The 23,993-nt window shown below is 42.2% G+C and overlaps 1 protein-coding gene across 1 annotated transcript in view; it reads left to right on the top strand.

Annotated features, from left to right (window-relative positions):
• Positions 1-23,993, top strand: part of RREB1 (ras responsive element binding protein 1) — a 145,909-nt gene that overhangs the window by 49,739 nt on the left and 72,177 nt on the right. Inside the window, exons 2-5 of the mRNA XM_006025213.3 lie at positions 12,226-12,354; positions 13,532-13,740; positions 17,504-17,593; positions 20,216-20,379. Coding sequence (XP_006025275.1) covers positions 13,627-13,740; positions 17,504-17,593; positions 20,216-20,379 — 368 coding nt within the window. The 5' untranslated portion in view covers positions 12,226-12,354; positions 13,532-13,626. The remainder of the gene's footprint in view (positions 1-12,225; positions 12,355-13,531; positions 13,741-17,503; positions 17,594-20,215; positions 20,380-23,993) is intronic.

Below are 23,993 nucleotides of genomic sequence, written 5' to 3' on the forward strand. Positions count from 1 at the left end.
GGCCAGGCCTCTCTAGCTGTTTTTTTTTTTTTTGGTTTTTTTGGGGGGGGGGGGGTTGTCATCCCATACCATCCGTACACATGGCTTATAGTGCTTTGGCTCCATGCTGACCTTCATAGATTCTTCACTGGGTTTATTAGTGTAGGCCTCTGTACTTTGAAAAATCCCTTTTAGAGACATGTCTGTGGGTCTTGTAAAGTCTGTTAGACCGAAAGGAATACAAGGAACTTAGAAGTTCACAAGATTTGCTTGGTTTTGTTTTGTCTCCTTTCCCCATCCTCAAGCTGAAGATGCCTTGGAAAACATGTCCCAAGCTCCTCTGACAGGGGAGCTTCTGATTTCTAGAAGCTGAAAATTGACATCTAGGCTTCCTTTCTATGAAAACTAGCCCTGTATATGCTGCTTTTTTCATCGTTTAGTCACTAGGAGCCTTGATGAACCCTGTACATCAGGTCGCTTGAGGGTTCATGCAGAACCGGTTGCTCCTAATCCACTTAAACGGTCTTGTTTCATTTCGTTGTAATCATGAAAATGAGTAAGATTACAAAACAATTTGTTTTTAAAAAGTAAAGAGGAGCAATAGTGAAGTGCATTGTTAAGAGAAGTCTTGCATCTGAGGTTCTCAAAACTTCAAAAGCAATAGTTTGGAAAGTTTAGTAGCCTGTTGACTTATATATACATTTAGAAGTAAATTATCCTGTTTAGAATAGAAAACCAAATTTAAACATTTCAGAATGAAGACTCCACAAACAACCTTAAACTTGCCTATCTAAAAGATTATGTTAATCTGTCCACTAATAATACAACTGTTTTGGCGCTGTGAAATACTTCTAATGAAAATATACATTTTATACATGGGCTGATTCTTTACCCTTTTTGCAGAAGTTGTAAACCTCAGTTTGAGTCCCTGTGGTACTCTTGGTGTCTGTGACATATGCATGTTGAGGATAAAAGTGCACATGTTTGCACGTGTGCGTGTGCACACGGATAAAAGTGCGTGTTTGCACGTGTGCGTGTGCACACGGATAAAAGTGTGCGTGTTTGCGCGTGTGCACTCATCAATGCACAGGCACAGGGTAAAATTACACAGCTGGCCAGCATCTCTGGAGTGGGGCTTAAAACCAGAAGATGGGGAATGATTAACATGCACTGTGATATTGAATGTTAATGGAAATGGTGTCTGGGGCATATTTGTATTTCATTTTGAGAAGGGAATATAAGAGGGTGATGCCTGAGAAAGCTATTTGGAGAAGGAAATGCAAAACTGTAGAATGGGATGGTTGAGTGGAGTAGTGTCAGGCCTCAATCCTATATGTATTTTCAAGTTACATAGGCTGGAGAAGGATGAAAGGGTTGGAGGCTCAGCAGTTAACCAGAGACAGTGATAGTCCATATCAAGTTTTATAGATGAATAAGGGGACGCCAGAGTGAAAAAAACATATCTTTGGGCTGAGTTTGAGGGGGTCAGTTGTAAAACCCTGACTCCTTTGTAGCAGTTTCGCTTTCTTTTTTGGGAGATTTAAAAAAGAATTAAACTTTATTCTTTAACTAAAATGTCCTAATTAATTTTTTTACTGTGGAGTGGTGTGTGTATGTGTGCACGTGCACACGCTTTTATGAATGGTAACCTTTTAATGGTCTTAATTGAGATTTTATCTGGAATACATGATGGGATAGTTCTCATGCTCAGCCAGAAGCAGAAGACAGGAAGATGATGATGTTAACAAGATGGGGGAGAAAAGAGGGTGTTTGTTTAGAAAAAGCCTTGTTACTAATGTCTGTGAAGCAAAGAAACCCTGCTGATAATACAGATGAAAATAAGAGGGTCTGTCTTTCCTGACTTGAGAGGAATGGTGCTTTGTAATAAATGGCTGCCATGTGGCAGCTGTCTTCCAGTTTTCTGAGTCTGGCAGTAGTTAATCCTGTCAGCAAGTCGTGCTCCCTGGAAAAGAGCAGCAAGAATTGCTGCAAACTCTTAAGTAATTTGGTGTGGGGAGGGTGGATATGTCTGTGAGTATGTGTGTGTAAATTAAATGGACCTCTCTCCCCTTAAAATGAATCTGGTAAATTTGTAAAGAGTAGCCCTGGAAGGGGGATGTTGACTATGTTAGCTTAGAAATAAAATTTTAGGAATATTATACTTTAGACTGTACTAAGGATTTTCATTAAAAAATAGAGGAAACAATTCCATTGTGTATGTGCCAAGAGGTGTAAAACAGTTGCTATAGTAAAAGGATTTTTCTCCACTGTTGAATCGACATCCCCCAAGCGTTCAGAAATCGTGAGCCCTTGAAATCACAACTAGTTTAAACGGCTTGAGATTGGAGGAGCCGTCCCCTCATAAGCTAGGGTTCTTTCTTTTGGCTTTTTTTTAACATGTAGGGTTCACCTTTTCTAATGTTTCTTTCCAACTCTGCAGGTTAGAAACGTCTTTTTAAGCAAAAGTCAAGATTAACAAGTGGTAACAAAACTTGTAATTTTAAAATCCTGAGAGTTGATATCACAGCCACCTTGAAATGATCGTTTTTTAAATGATTATTATTATTCCTGTATTTTCTATCCTAGTGTCTAAAGTCACGCATAGTTTTTACTGATTCATCTTGTATGTGGCAAGTACTTTGGGCTGCTCCCGTGTACGGTGTTCCAGTGTGAGAGCCCTGAGATTGGTACTGTGCATGTGCTTCGGGGCAGAGGTGCTTCACTACCTGCGTTGAAAGGTTTGTGGGGGTACTCTGCCAAAATGTGCATTGCTGAACCTGTCCCATTTGGGGACAGAATTTGATCAGCATAGTGACACAGGAATAGTTTCACAGGCATGATGAGCATACCCTTTCCTAGTTTAGTTTATTTAATTCCAAAGCTACTTTTACCAATAATTTTTTCCCCTGTAGATAAATTTCTCTATCTCTATCTCTGTTTTGGGTTCTGGCAAAGGATCTCTCAGGAGTGACAGTGGATCTTCACCTCAGCTCCCCCAAAAGATGCATTGCAGGAGCTTCACTGCTGCTGCCTCTGCACGGTTCACACAGATCATCCTGCTTTTTTTTCTAATCGCTTCCCTGCCTATCATTGTTGAAGCAGACACAGGTCTGGCTATGGAAAAAGAAGCCAATATAAGAGTTTGCTCACAAACTACCTTCTTACCAAGATTTGAATGTTTAAACCCCGCTTTTTAAAGTCTGGGGGAAGCTGCCCTCTAGCTGCCCTGAAGCTGCTCTTAAACTGAAAAGCCATGGCTGATTACATTTCTGCTCATCTGATCCATCAGTTGGGACTGACAAGCCCTTTCCTCCTGACTAACAGGTGCAAAGACCAATTGCCAGTGAGCAATCTGACATCAGTTTGTGGCTTTCCTTCATCTCGGCATTCTTGTTCCTCCTCCTCCTGTTTCCATGATGCTGTAATAAGAAAACAACCAGACCAATTGTCTCACGACAATTCATTGCAGTGGATGCCTCGGCATCTGCATGACCAATTGATAAGGCACAAAAATCCCCATTTTTTTCAATTTGCATCAGAAACCAGTGAGCACAGGCTCCAGCTACAAGGCTAGAGCACAGATGCTTGTTCTCGGTCCACCTTAAAAGGGCAAGACATCCCTAGCCATATCATCTGGGATTTGAGCCTCTCTGTTACCATTATCCAGCCAAGCTTTTAGTCCTGCTCAGTAGCCCTTGTAGCTTTGCTTCACTATGCATTTTTAGAATCCAGGAGCATTTTGTCTTGGATTCAAAGTTTGTTTGGTTTTCATTTCCCCCAGTCCCTGTGCTCACCAGAAGATTTCCTCCTTTTTCTTCATCTGTTTTGTCCTTCCAGCTCTTGGATGTGTGGGATCCCCACATGCCAGAGCACAGAGCTTGGCCAGCCTTGGACCTCCATTTGCCAGAGCACAGAGCCTCGACGGCCTTTCCTTTTAGAGTAGCCAACATCTCAACATACACCATTGTTTTTCTCCCTGAAGGTTTAAAGATTATTCGTATTAATGATTTGGTTGCATTATGGCTCTTCCTCTGTGTGGTTGTGTATGTGACCATATTGTTTGTCTTTGAAACTTAAAAAAACCCCAAATTACAAACCTCTTGATCAGCATAGTTTCCCATTTTACGTTCTCATCCTCTTTCCTGGCTAAGGCAGGGATACAAAATGATAGTTTGATACTTGATACCTAACTTACCGGAGCAGCGCCAGTCTGGGCTCTCATGTGCCTCTTTACCTCCCCTTCTGTCCCTCCAGAGGTAGGGCTACCTCTAGCTTCTCACTGATGCTCAGCGGGGGGAAAGGAGACCTAGGGCTACAAAAGGGAAAGCATGTCCTTATTTATTAGCTCCTTCCTTAGCCTCTTCTGCCCACACAAGGTTCCACACTCCTTGCCTGCTATTTTTGGATCTTCACCCCAGCACGAAATGAGATTTGGTTTTTCTCTTCCTCTTGCCCCAAAGCTGGCTGCTTGAGGGAGTCGGCAGAGAAATTTAAGCATCTCAGCCTAAGAAACAGAGCTCTGTTAGTGCCTTGTGCTGGTCTCAAGAGAATTGTCCCAGACTCCCATAGTCTCCTTCATCTTTGTCCAAAGTCTCCTCCTTGCCCAGTGGGCTTGGAGCCAGTACTGGCTAAAGAGCAGAATCATCATGTTCAAGACTGGGAAAGGCTTGTCAGTCTGGTGAAAGATGCTGTGTGACGTCTCGAGGACCTCTGTATTATTGCAGCCAATGCCAGCCTGGGGGAAGGCGAAGGGACTCTCATGGATTGCCACTTCGTCTAAGGCAAACAAACCAGAATTGAAGCCAAGAAACACATCAACTTCCTGGAACACTAAGCCATCCACACAGCTGCCTTAGCTCTCTGAACACATGCAAAGCAGTTCTTCTTATAAGGGCAGACAGTATTGCTTTTGTGTTTGCCTTTAACAAGTAGCAAGGGAATACAGGAATAGACGCACTGGATTACACCAAAGGTTCATCTAATCTGGTGCCCTCCTTTCATGGCTGTCAGCCCCTTATGCTTTGGAGGAAGACAGTCCTTTCCCCCACCTACATTTATAACTCTGCCTTGCTGCTGCCTAAGGGGTTCCAGGGAATGATAGAGAATTCCTCCTTCGCTTCAGTGGGCGTTTGGTTTGTTGCTTGCACGTTCTTCCTGATAGCATTTGTTTTTAGTATTGTATAGGTAGAAATGCTGCTTATAGCCCTAAAATTCTCCAGACTTTCAAATCCCAGGCTCCTCTCCGCTTGAACGAGTTCTTCAAGCAGCTGGAACAGGGAGAACTGTCTCTTCTAAACCCTGTCCCAGGAAATGAGCTAAACCACAAAGCTGATTGAACTGTAATGCAAGCCTGAGGGGTGGTTTCCCCTGAGCAAGTTTTGGTGTCACCTGCTTAGCAATGAGGTACTCTGTATACGGGTGTGGCTGCCACTGGAGGGAGTAAGAAAGTCATGGGAGAACTCTTCAGCAAGTCCCCGTACTCAGTGTTGCCAGCTCTCGTGATTTTTGGCATTCTCAAAGTCTACGCTTCAGGAGTGTGAAAAACATAGCTCTTTCTTTTCTATATTTTTGTATACATATATAAAAGACAGCTACGTTTTTCACATTCCCAAAGTGCAAACTTTAAGAACAACGCCAAAAATCACGAGAGTTGGCAATACTGCGTACATTCTGAATACAGGCTGCTCAGTAGTGGTTGTTTCTCGGCATCTGACTGCCTGGTGTCTTGTACCTTGTAGCCAGAATGTCATCTGGTCAGCATGGGAGGCTTCACAGAGACTTGGTGGGTGCATAACCCTGTGAGGTTCAAGGCAATGGAAAGTCAGGCTTGTACCACTCAACTTTGTGTTTTAATTCTCAGTAATTTTTACAGTAGGTCAGGTTCTCTATTCTTGTCTCAGAAAGTCATGAGTTCTTCATGGGATGCAGTTCCCTCCCACAAGATGCACATTTACCAGATCATAAAATAAGTAAGAATTGATGCAATATTAAGTTTTAATAAATGAAGCTGAAAAGGCAAGAAAGAAGCCAAATTCAGTAATGCTGTGGCTGTTCTGCGTCTCTTCAGCAGCAAGAAACAGCTGGACTAGAGTGATGAATCTCATCCAAGAAATTCACAAGTTAAGTGGCCTGGTTCAGTAGGGCATTGTTGTAATGTTATACCAGTGTCACTCTGCTGACTTCAGTGCAGTTGCTGTAGTACAATACTGACAGGGCATGATAGTGAATCAGAGGCATGATTTCTTTAGCATTATTAATTTGAATACTTTGCAAGTCCTGTATATTTTATGGCACACCTGGATTTGGTCATCCGAGCTAAGGGGCAGGAATGAGAATTGAGTAGGAAGGTTTCGGGTGGGAGGTAATTTTGGTTGTTCTTTTTATTTAGAAGTAAAAGTAGAAACCATTACAGCTGCATAGGAGTATGCTGTATATACCAAGTACTGTATTGCTATTAGAGCCTAACATATAATAAAATGAAAGGTTCGTAAGACAGGCTGGTCTTTTTTCCTGTAGTTGAAGGATAGCCTTAAAGATGTATTTTTCTGTTTTTTTATGAGTTTAGAGCTATAGTTTTCCATTTCCTCCCTCCCCTGGAAAATTCTGCCATTTATTGCCATTCAGGCATTGAGGGTACATTTCTCAGTGTCTTTTTCACTTGATAAGTAGAAGAAAGTGCCACCAGCTTAATGTCCCATTCTGCTGTCTTACCTTTCTTTCTTTTTCTTTTTATTCTTTTTTTTTTCTTTTTCCTTTTTTTGTAGGCTGCTCTATTTTGATGCTTCAGCAGTGGTGACAGTGAGGTGACGCTGCCAGTTACCTTCTCTGAAGTTGGGGTCCTCCAGCACCTATACTTCAGTGTCAGGGACAGACTTGGTACTAAAGAGGTTAGTTGGAAAGTTGGAAAACTATTTTTTGCCCCCTCAGTTCCTCTTTGCTTGAGATGATGGCTTTGAATAGCATCATCCATTCTTCTTCCCACCCAGCGCGTTTCCACCCTCTTTTCTCTCCAGGGGCTTTGATGCAAAATCTCATTACATCTAAAGCCATGTTTTTGAAGTGACCAAATAACACAGAAGATGGCTTGGAGAAACTGTTTCCCTTTTATTCTCTGTCGGTGCAATTCACCCCCGGGCAGAAGTTATGTACGTAGCCTTCAGATTAGGATTTAAGCGTATCTTTAGTGGTGAATAGGTCTTGAACAATAATACACAGGTGTGAGTTGTATCTGTGTTTTTAGGAGCACCTGAAAAGAAGCTGTTGTGGACCTTTTTGTTCCAGATGAGACATCTGCCTGCAGATTCTTGCCTGAGTTTTAATATTATACATTCTGTGTGGGCTTTGTTATCATTTCATTGTTTTCACTTGGATTTCTTATCAGATCACTAGAAAATCATGGCGGAGGGGAACCCAGATGATTATGGCAGGATAGAAACTAAAAGTAGGTAGGGACAAGGTTGCTTTTTTTAGGCCTGGAAAGGAAAAGCGATGTGAACAGTTTTGTATGTGTGTGTTTTTAAACAGTTATCCCTTCCTCTCCAAAAAGAGTAGCTGTGATATATAACATAGCATGCTTACTGAAACCAAGAAAAGGTTGTTTTTTTTTGGGGGGGGGGGGGGGGGGTCTGATTCCTAGCCCAATTAATGCATGGCTTGTCCTTTAACATGAATGTGGATTTCTTTTTAAGCCAGAACAATGAGCAGCTTTGTACTGTACCTCAGGTTTTCCCCCTCCTTGCCTGTGCTGCGTGCATTGTGTGTTTCTTCCTATCTATTCCAAAGGGAGAGCTCGTGGGGAAGACAGTAGAAAAAACTGGAGTAAAAACTTGTAAGAGCTCCAGAAGGGTTGGGGCACACGTTATGTTTCTTTAACAGCCTCTCTGGTGAGTCAGATGACTGAAGAAGCATCGTTTCTTCCTCCTTCTTATGGCCTTCCCCCTTCAAAGTTGTAACCAGGGTTTTCCTTTTCCTGTATTTTTTAGTACTTTTCAGTCTAATGAGAAGGAGAAGATGCTGTAACCATCCTAACCTGTCTCTTTAAAAAAAACAAAAAAACAATATGGGTGAGAAGTAAATGTTGATAGGCTCTGCTTCAGCATACTGTGGAGTCGCGTTTTATCCCAAAGGAGGAAATAGATCTAGCAAATGTTTTCCTGTTCAGACTGAATGGGAAGCAACAAGTTTTGCATGATGTTTTGTTTTGGTTTTTTTGCCTTCTCAATGCCTCTCCCATTAGCTGGCTATCGATTGCTTCAGGACTGTTTTTTGTCACAAGCAGACACTGGAGGCCAGGAGCTTTTGGGGATCCTGCAGGACCACAGCTCATTCCCTGCCCATCAAATTCCACCAACAGTATATCACAGCCCCTGTCAGATTGCACGGCTCTACAAACAGCATGTTTTCAGCAGCAGCACCAGGGGAAAGGGGCCAGTATTTGCTTGGAGCCTGTAATCATAAGGCAGGCCCTGTACTGTGCGCCTGTCGATATGATCACTCCTCCACTCCACAGAAAGTTCAAAGTAATCCAGATGTTAATATAGCCCTTAGGGTGTGGTACCTCTCAGGCTGAGCTTCCTCTGCACTAAGGACCCTCTTTGGGATGAGGGGAGGGATTGCCAGAAACAGATGTAAGCAAAGGAGTCTGTGAGAGCTAAGAAAAATGGCAAGTCCCATAACTAAGCCAGAGACAGAACTTCTGTTCCAGTTGCTACCTTTCTTCAGTAGATCCCCTGAGATCCATAGATCCAGAGCCAAACCCTCTGCTTTCTACTTGGAGGAAGGACTTTCTCCACTCCTCAGGGTTGCATAGCATTCTTCAAGAGAAATCTCTCGGGATCTTCCTTCCTCAAGGCTCCCAGCCACGCTTCCCCACCACACCACAGAAAGGAGTGATTTGGCCCAGTATAATAATTATTGTTGCTATATTCCATTGCAAATAAAGTTGTTCTTTCAGGAAAAGCGCATGCTGTTTCATGCAGTTGTCTTTATTTCAGCAGTGTTATTTTATTTTTTTTATTTCCCACCATAGTGCTGGAATACATCTTGGTATGCAGCAGTAATACTTACAATGATATAGTTTGAAGAATGAAAAACTATTGGCAAGCTAGGAATTTTTTTAAAGTACAAAAATTGTTGTCTTCCTTTAAAAACATGAGAAGTCAGCACCCACCCATCTTGTTTGAATTGGCAGAGAATTGTATTTTAGTGTTAAAACAGCTATTTGTACTCAGAAGTTGTAAAAGGCTGTCGTTCATGGTGCATTCGTTTTTCCTGAAGGAAGGATACCATGCAAGCTGTCAGTGACACTGCAAAACTGGAAGGTGAATTTTTCAGGCTAACATTTGCACGTCTACTCCTTTTTCCTTGCTGGAAAGGAAGTTCTACACTAGCACTAAAGACTGTGCTAAAAATGCAGAGGTTGTTTCTCTGAACAGATCCTCAACAGTATTTGAAATTACTGTGGACCACACCCTGCTTTGGCAGTTATATAAAATAGATTCACTTTTTTCTCTGTTTCAGGAAGTTTCCAATAATATAATTGATAACTGAGACACTGGTTATTGGTTGAAAAAATCAGGAACACCTCAGCTTAGAATGAAAGATGCTTAAATAAGTGTCTTACTTTATTCCTTTTTGTGTTTTCTTTAAAGAAACAAAATACTTTTAAATATTTTCCCCTGTTTTTTTCCCTGAGAAAAAATAAGTAAAGGATGCTGTTAAGTAACTAGGAAGAGACTTGGGCCACTCTCAGAAACATTAAGAGTAATGTCATCTTAACTTTTAATTGTAAATGCCATAAACACGCTTCTGTGGTGTTCTAAAACAAGAGAGCCTTTCCCCCCTGCTGTTTAGAAAAAGATAAAAGAGTACCATTTGTACGGGCTAATATAGATTTGACTGAGACTAAAGCAGATGAAATCTACTTGGAGAGTTGTGCAAAATGAGCAGGTAATAAATTCAATACTGCTAGAAAAGTTCTGCTTGATCAGTAAGATGCTGAGCATCTGCAGCCCTTATTGCACTTAGTGGCTGCTTGAATGCTCAAGTCGTTACTGATCAGGCCCCTGTCAATAAGGAGCATCAGATCGTTTTAATGGAAGGCTGTTAAAATGGATAGAAAGAAATTGTATGCAAACTCATTCAAGACCAGGTAACAAATAATTTTAAAAGCCCAGATTAGGGAGGCAGTCTAGTGTCTATAGACCAGGCGTGGCCAGCCTGTAGCATATGTGCCACAAGTAGCACGGGAAGCCTCTGTGTGGCACATGACAGATTGGGGAGGGGACAGGCTGCATAGTGGCAGATAGGACAAGAAGCACAAAGCAAAGCAGAAAATTAGGCAGGGAGACAGGGCTAGGAGTAGACAGCTGAGCAGCCAGGGGAAGAGGATCAGAGTGGCATTTGGAGGGTGACAGGATAATTAGTGGCATGCCTATCAAATGGATTTGCCCCCACTGTTATACACCATGAACACTAGACCTAGGGCCCTCTAGGGCAGTAGTGCTCAACCAAGGTGGTGTGAAATCCTTTTAAGGGTGCTGTGGGATACTGCACAATATTAGCCTTGTTAGTTATGCAAACATATATGCGAGGTTCACCCAGTAGAGATTTCAAATAAGAATTTATAGTGTCAAAAACCATTCAGATCTGCTTCAGTCTTTCTGAGTTCTTTGCAGAAGAATTGCTGCATCATTTTTCTCCAGTCAAAAAAGCAAGTGAAAGCTAAGAGCTGCTATTTCCTGAGGGCTGCCTGGAGTGTAAAGAGGGGTACCCTGAGTCTTAAAAAAGTTGAGAACCAGTACTTTGGGGTTTGCATACACTATGGAGTCTCTACCATGAAGCTATGCCAGCCTACTTATGTTAGTGCAGCACCCTAGTAAAGATACTGCATATGCTGACAGAAAGGTTTTTCAACTGTTGTAGCTGCACCACCTCCCCAAACAACATGCACTAAGCTTACAAAGGCCCCTTCTATTAGTAGGGTTTTGTCCATGCTTGGGTCAAGCCAGCATAGCTACACAGACTAAGGAAGTATGATATATTTACATCGCAACCCACGCTGCTACTCGGGCAAAACTTTGTATTGCAGACCAGGCCCAGGTTTTCCATCACTGTTACTAGTCAAGTCCTAATTTGGGAAGGTGTGTATGTCCCTGTGCAAATTTTAAGCAAGTGAGGAGTCAAACCTGTAGATATTGATTCTGTTTTAGTGATTAGGATAATCTGTGGCATAAAGAACTACTCAGTGGGCTCATCTACATGTGTGCTTTAATGTGCAGCTTTATTTTACTGTGCATTAGAGCATCACAGCAAAAACCATGCTAATACACAGTAAAATTAGGCTACTGTGCATTTAAGCGTCATAAAAAGCATGCATTTTTGCTCTTGTGCTTTAGGGCAGCCTAATGTGCATTTAGTACCTCACGTTAGTGGTACTAAATTTAATGAGGAGTAGCAAAAGCGCATTAATGAACACACAGACACACCCACTGAGTTATGATGGTAGAAAGTCCTCCTCAACCCCTTACCCACATGTCTTTTCTGTGACTTGTATTCATCCACCTGCAAAGCGAGTATATAACTAGGTTATAGTAATAGTTCACTAACATTTGCCTAGTGCTGTGAGATCCTAGGGGAAAACATGCTATGTAAATGCAAATGTGTAAGTTCCCATTTACTGTCAAGAGGATAAGTACAGTAAGATGTGCACATTCTTTTACAAGAAAAATTCTATTTAGTTTAACTCTAATTTGGGGCCTTTGCTTAAATAAGAAAGAAACATTTTAGGATGCTGTTCAGGGTCTGCTGACGGACACCATTTTGAAAAGAGAGGTGACAGAGCTTGTAAAATACATATTATTTTTCAATAGTGAAGTAACAAAGCTATTTTTCTTTCTAAAGTTACGATATTCCAGCTCTCCATTTTAAAACTGTAATTATATTTTGCAATATTGCTTGCTGAAAAATACCTTCCCTTGGGCATCACTGTTTTTTGGTTGTTTCCTTTGGAGTGTCAGCTGCTTTCATATCCTCTAAAATGCCATCAAAAACTACTTATTGAATGACTTATTCTCCAGCTGCAGTTTACTTTTATATATCACCCCAATATCATAACTATCCCTTTCTCCTTTTTTTTTTACGTTAATTGCATCTTGGAGATAAATTAAGGACACGATGTACGTTTTGCTTCCTAACACTGCTTTTTTCCCTCTGTGTTCTTTTCTCATCCATGTTTTCTTCACACAGTACTAGAGGGTGCTGTTGAGGAAGAGGCTGAGGATCCAGACTCTGTTACTAAGCATACTACACTAAGTGAGGAGAGCAGCAAGCAAGAAGATAACCTTGTTGTGCAGCAGTCAGGGGAGGAAAATGAAGGTATGTGTTTAACTAGGATGGAGTGCCTCATTAATTTAAAGCTTCAGCAAGGCTTACAGAGAAATTCTTCCCCACTCTCAGTCACTTATGTATATGAATATAAAATATCTTGAATAGAAGCACAAGTGCATAAACAGTCTCCCACCACTACAGGGCTTCAAAACTAGAGCTCTTTCTTGGCTCCTGCTAACTTGGCACCACTTTATTTATCCTCATAAAACACCTGTTTCTAATGCTCAAACTGTTTGTCTTCCAAAAACAGTATTCAGCAAAGGATTGAGTGCACAGGGGCAAACATGTCCCTTCATGTTCACCCCCATGTTCTTATTTCCCATGTGTTCCCTTTTATACACCCCATCAAATCTTATGTTCCGCTGTGTATCCATTGAATGAGTCGGGTTTTGAAAATTCATAGTTTTAAAACATGCTGCTCTGGTATTTCTGAAGCAGATGATGACCAGTGTTAGAGATGAGTACCGTAAGTAGTTGGGCTGCAAGCCGTTTTAAGTATAGCTGAGTGTAACAGGAACATGGTTGCTGTGTACGCATGTGATAATGAAATGGGCCTGGTCTAAAGTTTTTGCCTGCACTCCCAATCCATTCCCCTGGCTGACAGTGGCTATGCCTGTAAAAACCCTAGCCTAAAGGCAGTTACAGCAACAAAAAAGTCCTTTTGTTGGTAGAGATTATTCCATTGGGGGAACTGGTTTAAGCTGAGTAGGCAAAAGGACTCCCGCATATTTGTAGGTTTTGTACAATGACAACTTGACACAGTGCTCCCTAGGACTCCTCCTCACCCCAAAGATTGGGTTCATAAGAGCAAGTATTCATCAGCAGTGCTCCACTCTGGTCATGGGATACTATATACTGTGCTATAACAAGAGGGAAATCTGATTTAAGCCCAGTCCTGATTTTGTATTGAAAATCAAACTCAATGTGAAGGGGGCACCCTAACAAAAATGGCAATTTGACCTATACATTCCAGAAGTCAGTAGCTTTTTCATTAGTAAAGGATTCTGAACTGTTATGAACTACTTGACACCTTCTTACCATCAAATGAACTGGGTAGTGGAGGGAGAGGGGGTTGGGTATTGTTCCACCATGTACTGTATGCTACTGAGCAGGCTGTTAGCCCTCCAGTGGGGAGTCTCAACAACTGTTTGGTTTTGTTTTACAGTTCCAGAGAAGGAGCCTGAAAGCTTAAACAATCTCAAGTTATCGCCTAGTTTACCAAACAGTTTGGAAGGCACGGATTTATCCTCCGTTGACGCCATGATGTCAGCAGTCATGAGTGTGGGGAAGATTGCTGAAAATGGTGGGAACTCTCAGAACATCAAATCACCATCAAAGTCTCCTGCACCAAACCGGATTGGCAGGAGGAACCAGGTATAGAGTTGTGTGCATGCAGCACAGGGGGTTAACTTGATGGAGGGTACAGGCTTAATTTACATTTTCATGCTCATTTTGCTTTTCAAATAGTATCCGATGGCTGCAATACTTTGCCTCTCCCCATGTGGCCAGTAGCTCTTTAAAGAATAATTTAAGGACATCAGAGCTGGAGAAGACCATTTGTTAGTCCCTAACCCAATAATGCTCTTAAGCACATGCATAAAATTAAGGATGTGAGTTTTCCCATTGAATATCCATCTTCTTGAAGTTAAACCTGAACTTAAATTTGCTTGTCAAGGGCCTTAGTTTTTTGGGTTTTTTTTGCCATTATTCTTTATTTCTTTAGGTACAGCCTTTGCTTCACTTATAAATTGGAACGTGGACTTATTGGAGGTTGTTTTGGAGAAAATTTCTGGTACCAGTGTTATGTGGTTTGATCCAGTTTATAACATTTACCAGCTGCTGATACTATATCAGTACCAAATGGGAGTAGAGAAAGGAGAAGTACGTCAGTCAAAACAGTAAAACTTAGTGATGCTCCTGCAGTAGTGCTAATCAGTAGCCTGCGAATGAATCACTTAGTTCAAAGACTTCTAAGTAGATGTAGATTTTTATTTTCTTTATGCAGAAATTCATTAATTGTAAAGAAAAATATGTCGGGGCAGTATGAAGTGGAAAAGAAAAGAAAAGTGTACCCATCGGAGTCTTGTCTGGTGGCTGCTGGTTTTAAGTTTTGTGAAGGCAAAGATTGCCTTTGGCACCCAGTTTCATTGCATTACGTAGGAGAACGCTGTCCAGACTGGCCTTAGTGGCACAGCTGTCTGTTAGGATACCTTGTGGTTTGGCTTCAGGGGAGTCTGTTACGAGTTGCTGACCTTTATTCCACCTGGTATTTTGATGGGCATCAGATCAGGAGAAGCTTGAGAGTAAATGGTAGGATTAGGAGGGATTCTCTACCATGTAAAAATAAATTAACTTTTCTCTTTTTTTCCAAAAAAGAGATGATTTGTTTTTAGGGAGAGTAGGGAATAAATGGCTATATCATGGTGTCGCTATAGTTAGGTTTCGCTAGCTCTGTTCAGGAGCCTGAATCACTGTCTGTATTCCATGAGATGGCAGTGAAATCCTCTGCCCTTAACCTTTGTCCTAAGTCTATGGTTCTTTTTATGATGCTGCCTTTATCTTGGCTCCCATCTACCCAGAGACTGGTAAACATGGACTTGCATCAGTTTGCATCCATTATAATTTTTCTTCAAGGCCAAAGTAACTGAGAAGATGTAACAAAGAAGCTTCAGGCTACTCAAGAGAGAAGAACGAGGAAACCTGATGTATAAACTCAGAAGAGTTTTGTCCTCCGCAGAGTGCAGAAGAGCCATGCCAGTTTGCTTTAATAAAGAAAGCAGTTAACAAATTAGCTGCTAATTTTATCTTTCAGCTCAGGAAGTGCTCTTTCACCAGCATGGCTCCAACGAGGCAGATTAATGCTGTGCACTACATTCTTCAGTGGTGCTACTTTTGCAGAAGTGATGCTAAACCTTTTTTTTTCTCTCTTCGTTGATCTGGAGTGGGTCAGCCAACTGAATTCCTGCTTCAGCCACCCTCGACTTAAGTGACCTATATTGTGGTATGCAGCCTGTACCCTTTGCGAGTCGGGGAGAAAGTTTGGATTTTAGTTAATGATAAACTCCAAAGTCAATACTAATCACCTCTGGCTCTGCTATAGTGTGTTTCTGATCTTTGCTTCAAGGTGAACCAGTAATTACTCTATCCTTTGTTAATTTGCTGATTCAAAGAGCAGGCAGTCTAGAAAGCAGTCTTCAGAACGATTAATTGTATCATGTTAGATCTCTATCCTTTATTCGAAAGGAGTGGGGGGAAAGTAGGCTGATAATTTCACAGAAATACCCTGTGGATTAAACACCATCTAAACTGTCAGCACAGCTGCAGGGATTTTCCTCACAACGCAGCGTGTTTGTTCTCTCAGCTCTGAGCCAACTTTAACAGGGCTGCAGTATAATTGGAGCTGAAGGGTACTTCACAAACTGGTCCTGTGCAATAAAGTTAAATCGGTGGAAGGGGTGGGTGTAAACATTGTGTTTTGTATTTCTTTCTTTCCTTTTTTTTTTTTTTTAGAGAAAGTTTGAGCGCACATCTATTTGACAAGACATATTTGTTCAGGTTTCTTAGGAATGGTCAGGTTTCACAATGGCAATTTTTTCTCACTTGGCTTCTAATGTTTTATGAATGACAAATGCATGAAGCCTTGGCCTGTGTTCATGTAGTGTTGTGAGCCCTACTTGAGAATAGAGAGCTGTGTGGTACAACTGTAATCAGGGAGGTTTTTTGTATGCGAGAGAAGGCAAAAAGGCTAACCACTGCAAGTCAGGCTGGAGTCCCATGCTTTAGATTTGAGGTTAGTGGTTTTGTTTGAGGCTGAAGGGGTGTGAAAAAGGCCACCCATCCAAATGGAAAAGTCCTATTGAACCTTATTAATATGATTGCCCTACTTCACAAGAAGTTATTTGAATTCAGTAAAAAAAAAAAAAAAAAAAAAAAAAAAGTGCCTCCCTTTATAGGACAGTTCCCTAGAAGAAAGGTGTATAAGGTATGTTCTCTAGGACTTTCCCTCATACACTCCTGGTGTGAGCTCTCTGAATTCTGTAGGGCTTCTCCAGGAGGTGGCCAGGCTGTCCGGTCGTGTGCGTTGTAAATGGTGGAACCTTGTTTTTTTCATTTGGATGGGTGGTTCTGATGTTCATAGATACATAGATGTTAGGGGCTGGAAGGGACCTTACAAGATCATTGGGTCCAGCCCCCCTGCACTTGGGCAGGAAAGATTGCTGGGGTCAGATGACGGCAGTTGGCAAGACTACAGCCTCTGGTTCCAGTCAAGAGTTTCTTCTTTCCACCCGGGGCTGCAAGACCAGTGGGTGACTCGATGTCTCAAGGGCATACTTAAAAATATAGCACTGAACTTTTTGTTCACACTGTTCTTAGGTGACTCGACCGTGGTTACTGTCACTACTCATCGGTGTGAAAGGCAAGTCAGGCTTATGCTGCCTGCCTTTTGTCATGTTCTCGCCGGCGTCAGTACCTCTTTTTTAAGGCAGTGATCTCATCAGATCTTGCAAGGTTAAAAGGGTTGGGTTTGGCCAGTGTTTGAATGGGATGCTTCCAGGGGAAACACAGGATGCTGTAGAAAGTTGTGTGGGCGATTCAGTAGGTGCAGCTCCTCCCTCTGACTCAGTGTAGCAGGATGTCAGCACAGTGTTGAGGGCACGGTGCCTTTTGCACTGTCATTCAGATGAGATGTAAAACCTGGGCCCTGATGACTCATGCCCATTAAAGATGCCACAGGTCCTTTTTGAAAGACTGGTGATGTTGACCTTCTCATTCTGCCCAAACTCCAGTTTGGATGATGGCATTTTGCTCACCTAAATTCTTTCTGGCAATTTCAGCCTGTCACAATAATTATCTTCACTTCCTGTCCTAAACTGCTGTTACAGAGTTTCTGCATACTGTGAAACAGCTGTTGTATTTTGTGATGGGGGAAGTGCTCCATATTTTAAAATTCTAAAGCTGCTAAATCTTCCCTTGGGGATCTTTTCAGGATGATAACTGGGTAAATACAAATTTGCTGTTTTCATGCTTTTGAGCTTGTGTGGCTTAGGATTTCAGTTCCCAGCAGTAGCTGTGGTGATAACTTTTCGGTGGTTCTCCTTCTTATATACTTCCCCCTGCCATGTTCTCCCTCTTGCAGGAAACAAAAGAAGAGAAGTCTTCCTATACCTGTCCCCTGTGTGAAAAGATTTGCACTACACAGCATCAGCTAACTATGCACATTCGTCAGGTATGCAGACCACTCATTTTAATATTATGTTTATATGAAAGAATACCCTGACTTGGAAATATATGCATTTTTCAATAATGAACAGATTTCCCTGCATAGACATAGATAACTTTTATTGTAATCGCAGTTCACTTCCTTGTATGTTTTATGCCCTCATATACTCTTGTAAAGGCTTTAGAATGAAAAAAATGTTTTAGGATTTCCTTTCCCCCCCCCCGTTCCTGGCCAGTGATGATATGTCAGATAATGAGAGGTTTCCTTTTCTGTTCCTTCTGTGAAACTTAAAAGTAACCTGTGGGTTCTGAAACCCCCTTCCATCACCCAGACACATCCTGCTTATAGTTTGTTTCAGCATAGTTCCCTTCAGAGTCCATGCAGTTTAGGACTGTGAACACCAGAGCCATCAGGCCAGTTTGGCATTGAAGTGCTTTTGCCCTCTGCAGAGTGCAGCAGCTTTGGGAAGCAGGACAATCATGCAAATAGTACCCTTCCTGTAAAGATGGGGTATGTCCTCCCCTTGCTCCTCTTTTTTTCTTTTTTAAAAGAAAAAAATTACATAGAGACCTTGGACCTTTTTTTGCATTGTAAGGAGCAAACAGACACTGAGGGCATAGTTTACTTTCTCATGATCATTGAATAATATGCATTTTGTTTTTTTTTCATTTTATACCTAAATACAGTTTAATTCTCAGCATTGTATCATTGATTTTTAGATGCTTTCTCTCTCTCTCTTTTTCTTTTTTAGCATATATAGTGTCAAAGCCCCAATTGTTCATCCAAAGGCAGAATATTATTCCAAGTTCTTTTTTGTAGTCATTTTAGACTTCAGCAGTTGACACCTCTGAAGCTTATCAGACTGCATCTTCCCTGCATCCTAGATCAACCCACTTGCAAACCACCCATTCTTTATTTCTTACCATTTACTGTTGGATCCCCTTGTACTCTCCCTTATCATACTGTACTGCAGAAATACTGGATGTATTGAGCATCACGATAGGCATCCATTTGCTGGATATCCCTAGTACATTTTTGTAGTAGCTAAGGGGTTAATTGAGGACAAGTGCCTATAAGGCAGATGTGGGCAATTATTTCAGCTGGAGGGCTGCTTAATGAGTTTTGGTGAGCTGTTGAGGGTCAAAATGGTAGCCCCTTGGCAGGTGCACCACCCCCTGGTTGCCATCTTGGGACCTGAAGTCCTGTCCCTGACCTTTGCCACTAGAAGTCCCATCCTTTGCACCTGGAAGTGCTCTTTTTGGAGAAGGGTTGCCATCTTGGAATGAGAAAAACCAAATCGTATACTAAAAGTTAAACATCTACTAAAACTTATTTTAATTTTATTTCAGAAAATATTTTTGTCCTGATTTGTGTTTGCATAGTAAATATAGAGATAATTGCAAAACAGCTCAAAAATAAAGTCTTACTGTTGTATATTGTTTGTGGGATAGTGTGTGTGGGGTGGAGGGGGGATTGTGGGGAGGGGTGAGGGGTATGTAAGGGTGTGTGAGGTTTGTGGGGTGTGAGGGAGGGTGGGGATTTGTGGGATGTGAGAGAGGGAGGGGGGTGTGGGGACCCTCCCACATGCTCCCCGCACCATGGCATACAGCCCCTGCCACCAGCAGCAGCAGATGGCAGGCCCTCAGGTTGCTCATGGCCTGCTTAGGCGCAGCTGCCCAATGGCAGATGGCTACAGCCAGTTTCGAGAGCTGCACGTGGCAGCAAGGAGCAGAGCCAAGCCAGCCCGCTTCTGTCATGCAGGGCTCGCATGCAACTCCTGGAAATTGCGTGCCACCAGTAGGAAGCGCTGTGCTATGGAGCCAGCTGTCTTCCCTGCTGCCATGTGTGGATCCTGGGACTGTGCCAGAAGTGGCAGGGAACCCTGCTTCCTGCTTCCCCCTGGTGGCGCGTAAGTCCTGGGAGCTGCATGTGAGCCCTGTGGGATAGAGGCAGGCTGGCCTGGCTCCGCTCCTTGCCACCACATGCAGCTCCTGGAACTGGCTGGAGCTGCACGCCACCAAGAGGCTGTGCCTGCATGGGCCGTGAGCACCCTAAGGACCTGATGTCTACAGCTGCTGCCGCCGACGGCAGGGACTGTGCACCATGGGGGGGATGTACAGGGGGCTCTGCCAACCCCCACCCTCCCTCAAACCCTGCAAACCCAGGGTCTGCCACCCCACAGTGCATGGGCTCCATGCTCCTGCCAGCCCCATGCTCTATGCTCCTGCCCAGCTGCAGCTTTCCTACCTGCTGCCCAGAGTGAGTGCTGCAGTAGAAACATGAGGAGGAGCCACTGGAGGCCAAAGAAGCTGAGCAGATCCCTTGGTAGCTACAGCAGTGGCCCTGTCTGCAAGCTGTACATGCTGACTGGGGAGTGAAGTGCGTGGGCTGGGCAGGGTACAATTAATCGGTGGGCACCTGCAGGCCGGATGAAATCACCTGGCAGGCTGGATCCAGCCCATGGGCCATATTTTGCCCGGCCCTGATATAAAGCATACTTTTACATAAGGTATTGTGCTAAGCAGAAATTTAAAAAGAAAAAAACCAGCACCTTACTTTTCACTTGTTACAGTTCTCTGTAATAGTTCCTGGTTACTTCATTCAATAACGATCCATTACTTCCTTTAGCATAACACTGACACTGGAGGAGCAGACCATTCCTGCAGCATCTGTGGAAAGTCTCTGAGCTCAGCAAGCTCCCTTGATCGCCACATGCTTGTCCACTCAGGTGAAAGACCTTATAAATGTTCAGTATGTGGACAGTCCTTTACCACCAATGGAAACATGCACAGGTGAGTATGTTCATGACAGCAGCATGAACGGGGAAGGATCAGGGAATTGTAGGCCCATTGGGTTTCCTTGGATGGAGTGAGTTAGAAAATGAGTTAGTAAAATGGTGAGTTAGAAACCCATTGTTGGTCAGGGATGTATGAACTGACGTATATTGAATTATTTTTAAAAGAGGGGGGGAAAGAAAACATGTAATATTAGGCTCTGACACAGTTCCAGTGCCAAGATTCCAAATTTTCAGAAGATGTAAGAATTGGGGCTGGCTTAGCTATCATTATACGTAGTCAGGCCACAAATACCTGGAAGCACCACTTGGTATTTGTGCCAGCTGAGGTAAATTGTTCTAAAATGGGTAGTATACACAACCAGACTGTAAAGGAAGAACAACCAGCTCTAATTGGGCAGATGAGGAATGTTACTTTTAGACTTTGTGATTTCTGGGTACAGTGGGTACTTGGGTGTTGTCATAAGAGACGGTTTCAAAATAATTAGCCTTTTTTTTTGCAAGCACTAGTCAGATTACTAGTTTGCAAAAAAAATTTGTACTTCTAAAACAAAAAAGTTTCCAAAGTTAATTTAAATGGTTTGGTATATAGTGGTACATACTTTGGTCAACTGAAGCAGCAAAACATTTAATCTTGCCCACAATTTTGTCTCGCACAATTACCTCATTCATTTGTTTGTACTGCTAGAGCACTTAAAATCTGCTAAGCACTTTCCAAATTCATAAGAAGATTAAAGAGCTTACAGTCTACAACTAAACGAAACCAGATAGGTGGGGGAAAGGGAATATTGCATATAAGTAAAATGACAAGAGTTGTCTCAGACTTGTTCTTTTTGGCGAGGGATGAATTGGTATATTTTTCATTGGATTGAGTGTAACCAATCTCACTTTGTTTTGGAGGCAGTGCTTCAATGTGGGTTTAGCGGGGTGATGTTATGTGAGGTAAGAGTGGAGAAGAGATGGACACTTAGCTAGCATTTCGTTGTTTGGTCTTCTTTTGCTGTTTGGTCCTCTCTGCATGGTGAACATCCAGTTTAGAAACATTTACATGATTTACGTTATCTTCTGAGTGAAGGTGAATGGTAAGAAGAGCAAAACAGGTAAAACAATAACACATGAAAAGACTTGAAGATGTCCAGAGGAGACACCAATCTCAGGTGAATGAAACTGGTAGCCATGGCATCCAGGTAGTCGGAGATACTATCATCCAGCTCTCTCAAAGATTGCACATCCAACATTATTCTGTCTACATCGGGGGGAGAGCTTCCTTGTGTTTAGCCCTCTTTACTTTGCTCATATCTCTTTCCCAGCCCTGAAGTCAGTCCCTGAGGAATTGCCAGTTTTAGGTTCTGCATGTGTCTCAGCTCCTTTCTCCACTGAGCAGGAAGAGGAAGGGTATGGGGATAACTGAAAGAAAAGGCTTTGTCTCTTGGGGTTTGTCCACGTATGACATTTCAGCTGTAGACTTGCCAGAATGCAGGCCACTGACTAAAGAAAGTTTGTCCAAAGGAAATGTGCATGTTAAAACCTAACAGCAAAACTTGAAATTTTTACGAGGTTTTTCTTTAAAGGCTTATTGGGATGGAATTTGGCAGTTATGAAGTGCGCTGAGATGGATACAGGGAATAGACTCCAATTTAGGACATACCCATTTGAGAAATGGATATTGCCCATGTATCATCTGTATGGATTTTAGACACCAAACTTAAAACTAATAAACTTTTTAAAGGATATGTTTTCACTGTGTGATTTAAAACAGCAGCAGCAGAATGTAATTTTGCAGAAGTTTCAGACTCATCTCTGATCACTTAGGGCATTTGTACATGTACTTCAGGGGTGAGGGATGCTTTAATTAGGGTTGCTTTGAGTGCCGCTCTAATTAAAGTGTCCAGAGTGTCTTGTGCATCACTGTCCCCATGCTGAAAAATGGTGTCAGGGTCGCTTTAACTAAAGCTTGTTAAAGCACCCCTGCTGCCATTTTTCAGCATGGGAACGGTGATATACAAGACGCTGGAGTCTGCTGGAGCATGGTAATTACCACACTCCAGTAGACTTGATTAATTGAGTCTGCTCTGATGCGGTGTTATTACAGCTCTTAAAGAGCGAAAACTTGAGACCACCATAGTCGAGGGGAATTTGCTGTTGATTTTAGTGCCAGGCTTGCACCTTAAATATTCTGAAGATAGTTGGTTTTATGATAGTAAATTTTAGAAGGGCAAGCATGTAGGTGATAAATGTAAAGTGAAATTAAATCTGTAGTGTTTTATAATGCACTCTAACAATTTTTTTGCACAATGGATACATCTCAGGCACATTTTGTTGAAAGCTAATCTGAAGTCAGTTTTTCCACATTTCTCTCCAACACTCCAGTAGCACTGTGTCTTGCAGGCCACAAAGTAGTAACCAAAGAGCATTCTTCACATTAATGTTCACAACTTACTTCTGTATCAGGTTTGCAAAGTGAAGATCCACGGGCTTGCTTAACTCCCTCTGTGCAAAGCACCTACAGGCACTCTTCGAGTGATACCACGCCTGCTGTTCAGCATCAGTTGTACCTGCAGCCTGTCTATGGGGGGTAAGACAAGTCCCTTTTTTTCCTGGTATTGCACAATTTTTATGATTTTCTTTTTAATATTTATTTGCCAAAACAAATATTTTAAAGATGGCAAAAATGTGCAAAGTGGAAAAGAATGAGACTTATCGTACCTCTTTTGGCTGACTCCTTGGGTAGGTGTGATGTCATAAGCAGAGGTTATGTTGGGGCCTCACAGAGGTGAAGGAACAAGTGGATTGGTGCTTTGTAGATCTGCTGTAGAAGAATGAAGGTGATTTGTGAACTGTTCCTGGGTTTCTTGCCACTCATTGTTTTATTTAAAAGCTTTTAAAGAAAAGAAAATAAATATGTACAAACAATGTGAATGCTGTGTATATATAAAACATCAAAACAGTTTTCTGTTGGAAAATACTGTATGGTCCTGTAGGAAATTGTAGCAGTTTGTACAAGGATGGAATTTCTAGTCGGAGAGAGATTCTCTCTAAGAGCCTGGTAGTTGGGAGACTGACTTCGGGGTCTGGGAGATGGAGCTTCTTCAGGTCCCTTTTCTAAGTCAGGAAGAGCAGGAACTTGAGCATATTCACTTATTTTGGCTTTCTGTTTATAAATGTATATTTCACTTACCCTGGTTTTCTGCTTTTGGCTTTCATTCTAGTGCCAGAACAGGCAACTATTTGACATTGCAAAAAATGTTGTGGGGTGGAAAATCCATTTTTCTCTCCAAACTCTGCTTTGATGCCTTTTTGCTTCCTTAATCTGCAGCCTTGAATACATCTACATTTCTTGTCTTCCAGAAAACCCCCCAACATTTCTTTTACAAATGAGTCTTAGCTTAGGACAGTTTAACACTTTGTCTCTCTTTGTCATCCTTCCCAAACCGATGCCAACAAGTAGATCTGAATGGGTGGACCCAGTATGTAGGGCGTGAGGAAGAAAACCAGTCCTACTCAACACCATTCAGCAACAAAAGCTGAAACATGACCTTGTATTCTGAACTGGATGAATGGATCAGCATCAGAAAGAGGGTCTCTATCACAGCTACTCGGCTGTTCAAAATT

Source organism: Alligator sinensis, unplaced genomic scaffold (assembly GCF_000455745.1).
Source record: "Alligator sinensis unplaced genomic scaffold, ASM45574v1 scaffold220_1, whole genome shotgun sequence".
Lineage (NCBI taxonomy): Eukaryota > Metazoa > Chordata > Crocodylia > Alligatoridae > Alligator > Alligator sinensis.